The sequence below is a fragment of the Gracilinanus agilis genome, chromosome 4 (genome assembly GCF_016433145.1).
Source record: "Gracilinanus agilis isolate LMUSP501 chromosome 4, AgileGrace, whole genome shotgun sequence".
Taxonomy (NCBI): Eukaryota; Metazoa; Chordata; class Mammalia; order Didelphimorphia; family Didelphidae; genus Gracilinanus; species Gracilinanus agilis.
The window spans coordinates 245049420-245063790 of record NC_058133.1 but is presented as its reverse complement, the minus strand read 5'-3'; the positions used below and the strand labels follow the sequence as shown (position 1 = coordinate 245063790).

Genomic DNA, 14371 nt, shown 5'->3' with positions numbered 1-14371 from the left:
GGTAGATATATTATAGATAAAATTAACATACCTACTTGAATTGATTAATATTCAGTTAACTGGCATGAATAGTTCAATTCAAGTTAAATCTGACAAGTCAAGCAAGCGAAAGAGTAAAATAACTTAATTTCAGGTAAAAAAATTTTTCATCTTAAGTATTTCATTTTAAGTAAGTATATGTAGCTATCCCAGAAGAAAATTAAATAGACAAAACATTAAGCTACCTGTATAAAAAGTTGTTCTAAGAAAAACACAAGCAATTATTGCCTTTTTTATTATTGTTGAAAGGCAGTATGGTGTATTAGATATTATACTGGATTTAAAGTCAAGAAGGGCTCCAATTCTGGCACCAACATTTACTAGCTGGGTTACTTAATATGTCTAATTATCACTTAGCCTCTGTGAAATTATGTTTCTTCATCAGTAAAATGAGATAAATATGTCCATAGAATTTACCTAATGGGGTGTTTGTGGGGACTAAAACATTTTCCAGTGTTTGAAGCACTTTATAACTGTCCATTATTAACATGGAAAATATCTATTCATTCGTTTTATCATCAGACAGTCTAGAGAATGATATGTGGAGCAATGTGAGAAAAGGTGGAAAAGATAAGTTGGGGACTAAGAATAGCCAGACTTGAAAACCAGCCTAAGGAGTTTGGATATTATTTGGTTTACAATGAGGAGCTACTACTTTGATCAGGTGTGTATGTATGTGTGTATGTATATGTATACATAAATATATGTATAAGCATGTGTGTGCATTATATATAGGTATTTTATCTCACTAGGTAAACATGGACTCAAGGGTAGTGATCATGGTTTTTTTTCCATTGTAACCCTAATATTTAGCACAGTATCTGGTACATAGTAATCATTTTAATAAATATTTTTTGAATGACAGGCTGAAACTTGTGCATAAAGATGACTGGAAGGGGTGACAAAGATTGAGAATAAAGGATGGAGAATGGAGATTTGAAGACTATCTAGATCAGTTCCCGTTCAGCCCCCCACAGGGGCTCTATCACCAGACCAAATTCTGATTATAAAATTAAAAAAAATCACAATCATCTTTCCTGCCAAGGTCAGCAGGCAGTCTGTGGGCCACTAGGGATCAAGTCTGTACATGGTACGCAGAACATTATAGCACCTGTCCTAGAGCCTGAAAAAGGACCAAGGACATGTACCTGGGTAGGAAGAGACCTCACAGATTCAGGATATATGAACAAATGTCATCTCATTTTAATTGTTTACTACTCAGTTGCAGATGGGGAGCCTGAGGTGGCCAATACCTAGAATATGGCCACATTGTGGGATTTTCTGTTTACTAAGTTAGAAACCAATTTAGAAACTAACAATATCTATTTGTGTCTGATCCCAGGAACAGAGGAGAAATTCAGTTCTAGCCTACATCACAGGCTGAACCTTATAAGGGAAAGGCAGAGGTTGCTCTAAATTTTCCAAGCTTCCCACTAGGCTAATCTCCTAATCCAGAGTTCCTCAAGTAAGGGCAAGGGAAAAGAAGAGAGACAAGACAAAGTTTGGGGTTGGAAGGGCCCCAATTGCTGATGATAATTGACTGCAGTTTATTGAATGAATACACAAGCTTATAAAGACAAAAACCACAAGAAACTGTCACATGAAAATTCAAGCAATTTTCCCATAACAAATGTAACCTTGAGAGAGAGCCTTGAGCAAAGGGACATAACGTGAACTGAGAAAGGGGAGAAGCAGGTGTTGATAAAATATGGTTTTCTGTCTGGGAAAGGAGAGAAGATTATTACCTCCATCAACAATTTTGTTGGTGGGAAACGTAGAAGCTGAGGAATCTCAGGCCTTAGTCAGACCCTGGACCTCACCTAACATCAGGGGTCAACAGACCTTTGCTTTTTCAGACCCTGGACCTCAGTCCCTAACAGTCTGATGTCCTTTCTAGATCTTTGTCAGGAATATGTGGTGGTGGAGAACTAAGGTATACTTCTTTCTGCTTTTCCTTCATTGTGACTATACTACTTCTTGAGTCCTCTTTTCTATAAATTATTCTTTATTATCAAGTCTGGATTTACCTCTTTGCAGTTTCTCCTTACTACATCTCTGGGACCAAACAGAACAATTCAGATTTTCTTCCCACATGGCAGCAAGGAATTTGCAAAGCACACACATCAGTATTGCAGTGAGCAGACTTTTATTATTTTATAATAAAACACTCAGTAGCACAAGAAATCAGCAGAAGGATCAATGAGGACAAAAACACAGCTCAGATATCCTCCCAGTGGTGAGCAGAGCTCAGTCTTAACATGAAGTAGATATTCAAGCAGTAGCCTGAAAAATTTGTAAACAGAAAAATAATTCTGTCAAAACAATCCATTATACTGACAGAGAAGCTCAAGACACAAAACCAGAGGAAGAGATTCTATAAGCAAAGCCTCAAAGAAAAATACAAAATGAATACAAGCCCAAAACATATTCTTAGAAGTGTTGAAAAGGAGCAAAAATGTTTTTGAAAAACAAATATTAACTGAATAAAAATATCAAAAAGAAATAACAGCCTTGTATATGTTATAAAAAGAGAAGGAACAGCTTTGTCAAAAGAAGAACAAAATGTTACTGAAGAAAATGATTTCTTAAAAAGTATAATTGGCCAAATGAAAGGTAATGGGAATAAGAGAACAAAAGCTAGTCTTTGTCTTGTCATACATTGATGGAGCAGCATATCTTCTGACTCCCATAACAATTAAAATCCTTCTCAGGAGCTAGGAATATGCTTTCCCCAAAAGTGCCCCTCTGCCTCCATTCTCCACTCTTCATTCTTCATTTTCTTCTCACCTCTCCTACTCCAATCACACCTCACCTCCATTTTATAAAGTTCCTGGTTTCCTTAAAGACTCAACTCAGACACGACCCATACAGGAAGACTATCCTGGTCCTAACAACTGCTAGTGCCTTTTCCACTAATCCCTAATTATCTTGTATCTATTGTATAGGTATGTGTTCCTCTGGTTGGACGATGGACTCCTTAAGGGCAGAGACTATGTCACTTTTGAATCCCCATTGCCTAGCATAGAGCTTGCTACAGAATATGATTTTTAATAAATGAATGTTGACTGACTCGAACAATAATTCATAGAAGAAAACAGTCCAGATATCATAGAACCAGAAGGCAAAGTAGAAATCAAAAGAATTCACTGGTCACTTCCTAAAACAACAAAACAAAAAATCCCAGGAATATTATACTCAAAATCCAGACTTCTCAGGGAAAAAATACTGCAAGCAGAAAAAAAAAACCCAAAAGAATGAATTCAATGAATTCCAATACTGAAGAGTCAATTCACAAGATTCAGCAACCACCACTTAAAGCAACAGAGAGTTTGGAATAGGATATTCTGGAAATTCTAAGATAATGGCCAAGAATAACCTAGTCAACAAAACTTACTATAATCCCATGAGTGGCAGGGGTGGGAGGAAGATGGACATTCAGTGAAATAGACAAGCTTTGAGTATTTCTTATGTAGATACCAAAGGTGAATAGAAAATTTGATATTGGAACAAAGGATTCAAGAGAAATATTCAAAGGTCAGCATGAGGGAGAAACCATAAGGAACAAAACAAGATTAAATTCTTTACATTTTTATATGGGAATATGATTTATGTAACCCATCAGAACTTTATGATCACTAGGGCTCTTAGAAAAAATTTACTTAGAGTAAAATTGGGTACAACTCTTTTATGTTGGGATGATCTTGACAAGATAATAAGGGTGGAGAAGAGGAATACAATGGGACAGGAGGAAAGTAATAGGAAGAGTGGGGGAAATTACCCCACATTAATGAGGCATGCAAGAAAAAGCAAAGAATGTAGTTGAGGAAATTGGGCAATATTTGAACCTCACTTTCATCTGAACTAACTCATAGAAGAAAGAATAAACATACACACAGTTCACTAGAAAAATTCTTATTATCAAACAGGTAGTATGAGGAAAAAATGGTTTAAAAAGGGAGGGAAAAAAGAGAGTAGATTAAGGGGAGAAATAGAAGGAAAACAAATTCTTGAGGAAGAAACAGGATAAAAAAGAAAAGGATAAGAATAAATTAAATTAAAATGATAAGCAAGCATGGGAATAAAAGAAGTTTTCTTTAATAAGTTTTATCTATCTAAAACCAAGAGTAAGCATTTTTATAATGAAAATATGCTAGGATTTTTGATAAGATGGGTATGCTAGAAATGATAGCTATACCAATAAGACAAGAAAAATAAATTGAAAAAATAGACATAGGCAAAGATGGGGAAAACTATAGGAAAAGTAGCCCTGACATAAAATGTCAGAAGTAATTGATTGATCATAATCCCTGAGGAATCAAAAGATCATACTGCACTTTCCCTTCAGAGTTAACTGGATTCCTCCCTTATACTACAACGTGAAATGTAGTGAAAGGTTATCCAGGAAATTTTTTGAAGGTCTGTAAGTTATTCACTTTTTTCCCTAAGAATAACACTATTTATTTGATACATAACTTTTTAAGTTTTTCATTTTTTTTTCAAATTACAGGTTGGTAAAATTTTCAATAATCAGTTTCTGGCATTTTGTGATTCATGTTATCTCCATTCCTCTCACTCCTCACCCTTCCCCCAGAGAGCAGGCAATATAATATAGGTTGTTTGTGTATTATTATATAATACATATTTCCATGTTCATCATTTTGTGAAAGAAGAAACAGATCACTTACACTAGAGAAAAATTCATGAGGAAATAAATTAAAGAATGACATGCTCCAATCTGCATTCAGACTTCCTCAGTTCCTTTCTTAGTATAGCAGTGGATAGCCTTTTTCATCATGAGTCTCTTGGAATTATCCTGGATCCATTGCTGATAATAATTCATTCACACTTGATCATTGTACTTTATTGCTCTTATTGTGCACAATGTTGTCTTGGTTCTGCTCACTCACTGCATTACTTCATAGAAGTGTTTTGGGAGATTTTTGTGATTATCTTGTCTGCCATTTCTTATGGCATAATAAATAATAATAATATAAATAAATAATAAAATCATATGCCACAACTTGCTCAGCTATTCCACAAATGACAGAGATTCCTTCAGTTTCTAGTTCTTTGTTACCACAAAAATATCACTTTGAGATATAGACCTAGAAGGTATATCACTGGATTTTGTAAGCTATTATGAAATTTAATTGTCTTTATTCTACTAGCTTATTTTCTCTATTAAAAACTGTGCTTTTCACTCTTAATTAATAGTAAAATGTGTAATATTACCGGCTCATTAGAGACTGCTAGAGTATGGGAGTGAGGATAAAGGGAGGCAAAAGATGGCTTAGGGCAACTAAATTCATGCAGAGTTTATAGAGAAGCAAAAGACCAAACAAAGCACCTGTAGTATACCTTGAGGCAAGTTAATTACATAGTAGTAATAATACCTATGGCAATGTCTTTATGTAAATAATGTTTTAATTTCTTTGTTTCTATCTTTGACTTATTTGAAGCATTTGGGAAGTATGAAGTATATATGAAGTACTGGGATCACCGGCTCCAAGGATATGGTTTATATGGCTAGCAGCATAGTTCCTATAATTTTGTAATAACAACTGAATTCTACAAAAGTCCTTTGATCATGAAGGTTCTGGGGATATGGCCAAGTCAGGAGCAGGTGAAGAAACTGAGGCCTAGTGACAACTGCATGGCCCATTTGCCCAGGGCCACACAGTGTCTGGGGAAGGATTTGAACTCGTCTTCCTGATTCCTAGCTGACACCTATTTATATTACCACCTAGATTTTACCAGGAATTTTTAACTGGTCAAATGGATCTGTCAATTTATTGAATGCATCCTTAAAGAAGTCTTGTTATTTCGCATAAAAGTATTTTATGGCCCCTCAATTTTGACACAAAAGGTTGGAATTATCTCAAGTGAGGAACTAGAACATGTGGTTTGCCAGAAACAGAGGGGCAACCTTGTGCTTTCCCAGTTTATTATCCTCATTTTACATATGATGATGCTAAGGTTAACAAAGATTATCACTTGTCTGAACAAGTCACACAGCTAGTAGGTGTTAAAAGGATGGTTAGATCTCAGGTCTTTCTTACTCTAAGTCCAGTGCACTATTCACTATACTTCCTAGTTAACTGAAAGTAAGCTTTGCCAAGAGAGGTAGGCAAGGGTCCAGGTAAAATTACAGGACTTTGATTTGATTTACATGCATTTATGCCTGAATGTCATCCCTTACTTTCTCAGTTGGTATCTCCAACTCCATGCTATTTCAGGGCATGTCTTTACTTACTAAGCTGTAAGAGAGAATAACCCTTTCCCCCTTCCTTCCAGCTTACTCACCTGCTCAGTGAAGTCATTGGCATATTTATGAAACTCAAATTTTCCACTGTTTCTTAAAGTTGAAGAGAGTTTAAATCTTCAGACCTTTTAAACCAGCTATTATCTGGTCCTGAGGTTTCTCTTCATAGCCAATGGCTATGATGTATAGCTTGCCTGAGTGAAGGAGGGGCTCCAAGGCTATTAATATCTCCAACACTGTGGGGAAAATGAAAGTATAGGCCTGCATTCCTGTGTTGCTACTGGATAGCCTGATAGATCAAGAAAGTAGGCATCCTGGGCAGAAGGTGAGATTTCCCTTCTGGCTCACATCACTGAACAGGCATGAGGAAACAAAGAGGGACCAAAATAAAGGGAGCACATATTTTAAGCCTGCTTCACTGGATGGTTCCCTTTCCCAGCCTTTTCAACTACAGACAGCAAGAGCTCTTCAGTTCCTTAAAGGGAAGGGATAGATTCTTCTGAAAAATTCCCCATAAGAAACCTTCTGAAGCTGCCAGACTGAATTTCCAGATAGAAGCTCTTTGGAAACAGAAGGTGGGTCCTCATTTCCATTTCAACTTCTCCATCCCTATCGAGATGAAAGGAAGACTGATATCCTGTTGAGATGCAGAGCTGCTGTCTTTGGAGCTGACCAAAGACTTTTCTAGTTTCGAGGGTGATATAAAAAGAGAGGGGAGTAGTGTAGGATGGAGAAAGGGTGCCTAACAATGCTGTGATCTGAATGGTGAGACGCCTTCAAATAATCTAGAAGTGTGCATTGTGTGGAGTCTCTGGTATTTGCTGTCAAGGTTCAGTTTTGCTATGTATGTAATAAGCATTAATTACGTAATATATATTCAGTTGAGAGAACATGAGGAAGTGTTTTTGTAACATTATTGAGTAAATGAGGAAAATATTAAACTCAGGAGAGGCAGAAAACACTAGACATTACTACCTTTATCAGAGATTCATACCTTAGCTTCATGCCTTATTGGGGCTGATATTCTTGCATTAATTTAAACTGTTCAGCTGCTCCACAGTGCTGAGGAGGAGGTATTTGTCTGAATATGAGAGGGTAGGGTTATAGGTGGGGAGGAGTAATTGGTCTAGTTTGGAATTAGCAGCCACAAATGGCATCTTCTTGTGCTGATGAGGTATCACCTCACACAGGCCAGTTAGTGTTCACTGTCAGCTTTTCTCACTCTAAAGGCTAGAGGATTAAATCCAGAGGGTAACACATGAATCATGTAACCATGGAAATTTTTTCTAAAAATAAAAAAAATTAATAAAAAAAGAAAAATCCAGAGGGTTAGATGCTATTAAAGATCTATAGAAAGATCATAGAATAAATTTTTATTTCAAAGTAAAATTATGATATTTTCTTGTAACTATTTGTATTTAAAGTGCACTAGCATGAATAGTTATAGTAAATTGTAGTAAAATTACTTTTTTTTAAATTGCTTCAACTGACACTCCACATTTTGGGCTGATTGACAATATGTTCTCTGGACCTCAAGTATGACTGGGATAAGCTTTGGAATGGTGTGAAAGTTTAAGGGTTAATTATTAACTCTTTACACCTCTAGGGATTTGATGGTACCCTAGACTAAATCAAGTAAACAAATCCCTCTGACCCTGACCCTGACCATTGTCAAAGGGAGGATAGGAAGGACAAACACTTTAGAAATCAATAAAGATGTAATGAGTAATATGCAAAAAAAGAAAAAGTCCTGAAGGAAAAATAACCCTTGGCTGACCTAGTATCATTTGCTATTTTTAGTCACTTATAGCTCCAAGAGAGAGAGAAAGGAAGACTCTATCTCAATTGCTGCAGGATATAGAGATTTTGCTTCCTAGTCACTGACAATATTATGCTACTGTTATTATTACTGTTTGTTCCCTGAGATAGCACTGAGCTACAGAGACATAGACTTGTGAAGGAAGGCAGAATTAAGGGGCTGGTGTTAACCTACCTCAGCTTCAAGATAAAAACTTGGCTTGGTGCTCTTCAATAGTTATTCCAATTTTGTAGATCATTTAGTAGAAAAGAATTGAATGTTAGAGATGATTCTAGGTCAACCTCATCATTTTACAGGTTTTACAAGAGAAAAACCCAGGCCAAGAAAAGATAAGTGACTGGGTTCAATATTACACGCCCAATTATTAGCTGTGCTTTTCACTCTTAATTAATGGTAAAATGTGTAATATTACCGGCTCATTAGAGACTGCTAGAGTATGGGAGTGAGGATAAAGGGAGGCAAAGGATGGCTTAGGGCAACTAAATTCATGCAGAGTTTATAGAGAAGCAAAAGACCAAACAAAGCACCTGTAGTATACCTTGAGGCAAGTTAATTACATAGTAGTAATAATATCTATGGCAATGTCTACAAATTCATCTTCATAAAATCATTTAATAAAGAGAAATTGATAAGGACATGATTTGGGATGTAGATTCTAAACGACCACCCTAGAGCAATTATCAATAATATGGAAATAGGTCTTGATCTATGACACATGAAGAAACCAGTGGAAATATGCATCAGTTACAGGGAGGGGAGAGTAAGAACATAAATCATGTAACCATGGCAAAAATTTTCAAAAATAAATAAATAAATAAACTTAACAGTAAAAATAAAAATAAAGAGAAGCGACTCATGAGAAGCTAAGTGAGAATAGGGAGTTTTTTACCCTTTTGCCCTCTGAATTCAGAATCTAGGCCTTATATATTTATTATCAAATATGTTTAACCAAAATCTTCTTCCCTTAGGACCACCTCCCAGGTGCTAGTACAGTTCCAGGCAAGAGAGAATGGCTATGAACCAGGAGTTTGAGGCAAAGTTTGCCACATCAACTCCATTGGCAGTTGTCATTCCTGAGTTCTGCAATCATTGCAATAGTTCCCTTAATGTCACCTGGGAGAGGCCTCTGGAGGCTGGATCAGTGGAAGACCTGGTTGCCATGTGTGCCATTGGGACCCTGCTTTCTATCATGTGCTTGGTGGGGGTAATTGGCAACCTCCATACACTGGTGGTGATATGTCATTACCTGCACTCCTCAGCTTCCATGTATATTTACATAATCAATTTGGCCCTGGTTGATCTGCTTTATCTCCTCACCATTCCCTTCATTGTTAGCACTTACTTCATTCAGGAATGGTACTTTGGGGATTTAGGTTGCCGAGTGCTCTTCAGTTTGGATTTCCTGACCATGCATGCAAGCATCTTCACTCTGACTGTCATGAGCAGTGAGTGATACTTTACAGTCCTCAAGCCCCTGGACATGATCAAGCGTTCCAAGAACTACCAAAAGACTATTGCTGTGGGCATCTGGTTGATGTCCCTGCTGCTGACCCTCCCCATGTTGATAATGATCCAGTTGGTACAGAGAGACAAAAAAAAATTTGCCTGCCAATGTGGAGCAAGTTGTCCTACCAAGTTTACCTGACTATCCTCTTTGGAACCAGTACTGTGGGACCTGGGGTGATCATTGGTTTTCTGTATATCCGCCTGGCCAGAACTTACTGGTTCTCTCAACTAGCTTCCTTTAAGATGACTAAATGGCTACCCAACCTGAAGGTCTTCTATCTCATCTTCACCATTGTGCTGGTATTCTGGGCTTGTTTCCTCCCCTTTTGGGTCTGGCAGCTCTTCTCTCAATACTGTGAGTTCCTGTAGCTGTCCGCCAAAGCCACTCGAATCATTAATTACTTGACCACCTGCCTCACCTACAGTAACAGCTGCATCAATCCTTTCCTTTACACACTTCTGACCAAGAATTACAAAGAATACCTGCAAGGCCAGCAGCACTCTTTCAGACACAATAATAGTGGTACTAGTCCTAGTAGCTACTTTCAGAGGGACAACCAGTTCAGGAGGATCTCTGGCAGGTCTCTGTCCTCCAGCAGTCAGCACTGTACAGAGATTTTCATAGTCTCTAAGACCTCTGGGTAAGCTAGTAATATTTAAGCGGTCACATTCCTACCCAGCCTTGCCCCATCCCCTACTTGGGATGATCTCTAGGGCTAATGAAGTCCAAAGAGATTTGAAGTATTTATATGGAATTGCATCATTGTAACCCAAAATCTGGTTAGTGTGGAAGTAATATCTCAGTCCCTGACTTGGAGTGACCTTCCCTTGACACCTACTCCAATAACATCCCTATTCCTCAGGAATGTACTCAGCACCTGGGAGTACACTTCCCACTTGCCTTCCTGATGGCCCCTTCCCCAGACTTTCAAACTCCTCACCTCCAAAGTTCCCTACCAAACCCTCCCTCCTCACCCTTTCAAATAGGTATGCATGGGCACATTTTGTAAGGATACACTTGGGGAATTTTATTTTCTAAGGCAAGTATTAATTGAAATCACAGTCATAAGGGAAATTTTTTGATCCATCAAATTAAAGAGAATATAACAAAACATTTTTAAAATTAATTTTAACTACCTTAATAAACCCTAAATAGGAGTTGCAAATTCCAAATTTTTTTGAGACATTTGGGTATGTCTCAGTATATCTTATGCCTCTATTCCCCATTCATGTCCCATAACACTACAGTCACATTCCTTATGCATCTAATAGGAGATTAAATTACATAACTTATCCTTACTATATATATATTTACATATATATGCATATATATATTTAAAAATCAAGCTATGTATCCCAGAAATGCATGGTTTCATACACTCTTTTTCACATATTCTTCCATATATTCTTTTTCAGTTCTGTATGTTGTAAAAGCTTCAGTTTCTGTACTTGGTGGCAGAAAAACCCAGGAAAGTTCACATAACATGATTATTCTATTTACCTTTTTGTCTTTGGCTATTAGGTTTACTAAAATTGTGTGTGTGTGTATGTGTGTGTACTGTTGTGTGGAGATGCAAAGCATGGAATCCCTGCAAAGGTACAGGGATGGCCTTACCCAGAGTTCCAGGGGACCATGCTTTGCATCTCCACACAACAGTACACATATAAACATATACATATACACATATAGAAACATGTATACATGTACATATACATGTGGATAAATACTTGTATATCTATGTGTAAATCTATAAGTCCCTAGATATGTCAATTATAGGTATATAGATATAGATGTAGATATAAATAGACTCAACTATAGATCTATTGCTATAGTCTAGGGCAGTGATGGTGAACCTATGGCATGCATGCCAAAGATGGCACACAGAGAACTCTCTGTGGGCATGCACCACCCTCCCTACCCACCATCACCCATAGAATTTATTACTAGAAAGGGAGAGGGTCTCAGCGGAACTGCTCCCCTCCCCCCTCTCCACTGTGCATGATGACATTTCTTTTCACATCACCTGCCCCTCTGCCCAGCAGCCCAAATAGGAGCATACAGGGAGTAAGGTGGGCAACTCACAGGTGGCAGAGCTAGAGAGGAGCACACTACTCAGGCCACTCCCCTCCCCTTCTTCACCTGCCCTGAGGACTTTTTTTTTTCATTTCACCTACCCCTCTGCCCAGTAGCCCAATGGAAGCACTTCCTCCCTACCCTCTGAAGGGGGTATGGAGAGAGTGGAGGACACCTGACACTTCTGAAGGAGATGGGGCACAGCACACAGTTTCTAAAAGGTTTGCGATCGCTGGGCTAGGGAATGAAAGTTCAAATTAAAATCTTTTTATCTACTATTATTAATTCTTTCTTTTGCTTATTACCTTGGCTAATTACCTTGGCTAAAAGCTTACAAATTCAGGAACATGAAGAGATGAGAACTCTTCCTGGCCAAATCCACTGTGTCCTTTAACCTTTTCCTTCATTTTCTGTTGTTCCCGAATAATATAGCATTGACAAAACAAAATCAAGGACTCTGACTGTAAGGATAGGAAGATTTTTCACACACATACATAGGAGACAAGGAAGTTAATGCAGTCTGTTCCTCCCAGATTGGGCTTGGAATTGGAGATTGAAGGTAGTATTTAGGGGGAAAGAAAAATGATTCTTATGAACTATTATCCCTGAAACAGGTCACTTATCAACTCAGCAACTGGTAGTTCTTATATACCCTACCCCCATCCCAACCCCAGCCACATTGGCAATTGTCTAGTTGTAAGATTATCTGACAGCTAGGTGGCTCAATGGAAAGAGTACTGGGCCTGGAGTCAGGAAGACCTGGAATCTAGCTTCAGACACTTGATGACTATGTGACCCTGGGCAAGTCACACCTTCTGTTTCCCTTAATCTAATAGAGAAGGAAATGGTAAACCACTCCACTATCCTTGCCAAGAAAACCCCACTATACTACCTAGCTCCCCCTGGAAGAGTTTCTTGCTGGCAGTTTCTAAGGTAGTGATGGGCAAGCTTTTGAACTTGGTGTGTCAAAATTCACCAAAAAACCGAGCATACTCGGGTGGTGTGTCACTTGGAGAAAAAAAACCATAATTTCATGATATTTATAGTTTAAATAACAAAAATGTATAATTGTAATATGTAACTGTATTTAATAAACCAAAAACTAATTATTTAACTTACCTGCCTAGTGACAGTTGTTTTGGCCTACAGACTTCCAACACAGAGTGTCTACACTACACTACAGCAAATGTTTCTTCCTCAGCACATGGCCCCATACTTCTCTGTATGCAGCTTCATGTGGTTGTGTGTCTATGGCTATGCATGTCAGTGCTGACATGAAAGTCATAGGTTTGCCATCAGGTTTATAGGGGGTCCTTTTCACCTACAAGCTAGGGATCTATGAATTAATCAAGTTAAGGGAAAGACTATTACATTTATTTACCACTCCCATTTATGCCCAACAGCCCCAAGAATTTGGCTTTAGGGTTTTTTTAAAACATTTATTAATATTTATTTTTTTGAAAAGTTAACATGGTTACATAATTCATGCTCTTACTTTCCCCTTCACCCCCGCGACTTCCCCCTAACCCCCATGACAGATGTATATTTCCACTGGTTTTAACATGTGTCATTGATCAAGACCTATTTTCCAAATTGTTGATAGTAGCATTTGTGTGGTAGTTTTGAGTCTACATCCCCAATCATGTCCGCCTCAACCCATGTGTTCAAGTAGTTGTTGTTCTTCTTTTTCCACTCCTGTAGTTCTTCCTCTGAATGTGGGTAGCATTCTTTTCCATAAATTCACAGAATTGTCCTGGGTCGTTGCAATGCTGCTAGTACAGAAGTCCATTACATTCAATTTTACCACAGTGTATCAGTCTCTGTGTACAATGTTCTTGAATTTGGCTATTATATTCCTAGGCGTTGTCTTTTCTGGGTCTAGTGTAGAGGGTGATCTATGGATCCTTTCACTGTCTATATTGCCCTCTTGTTGTAGAACTTCAGGGCAATTTTGCTGAATAATTTCTTTTAGTATGGAGTCCAAATTTCTATTAATTTCTGTTTTTTTTTTTTCAGGAAGACCAATGATTCTCAGATTGTCTCCTCTATACCTGTTTTCTTGGTCTGTCACTTTCTCATTGAGATATTTCATGTTTCCTTCTATTTTATCTGTCCTTTGACTTTGTTTTATTTGTTCTTGCTGTCTTGAGAGATCATTAGCTTCTAATTGCTCAATTCTAGCCTTTAGGGACTGGTTTTTGGCTATAATCTTTTGGTTTTCCTTTTCAATCTGGTCATTTCTGGTGTTCAATTTGCTTATCAGTTCACTTGATTTCTGAGCCTTACTTTCCAATTGCAAAATTCTGCCTTTTAAACTGTTATTTTCTTGCCAGATCTCTTCCATCTTTCTCAACATCTCAGATTTGAACTCTTCAATAGCTTGTGACCAGTTTTCATTGTTTTGGGAAGGTTTGGATATGATTACTTATTTGTCCTCCTCTGTTGTCTGGATTTTCTCTGTAAAAGTTGTCGAGTGTTCCAGAGTTCTCCTTGATAATCTTTCTCTTCTGGGCTTCCTGATTTTGGCTTGCCATTGTTGTTAGCCCAGCGCCTTCCCAGCTTTATCCTCACACTCAGGGTCTGCCTGCACTCTCTAAGCTCCCAAGGTCTCAGGTCTCCTTGTTCTCGGGGTTGAGCCTCCTGGTTGTCCCTGGTCTGCCCCTCTGCCCGA

General features: G+C 37.9%; 1 protein-coding gene across 1 annotated transcript; it reads left to right on the top strand.

Moving 5' to 3' along the window:
• The first annotated feature begins 9129 nt into the window (after window positions 1–9129).
• On the top strand, window positions 9130–10271 carry UTS2R (urotensin 2 receptor). Its single transcript, XM_044675190.1, is given in 2 exon segments — window positions 9130–9706; window positions 9709–10271. Coding segments are annotated over 2 exon segments (1140 nt in total).
• The last annotated feature ends 4100 nt before the right edge of the window (window positions 10272–14371 follow it).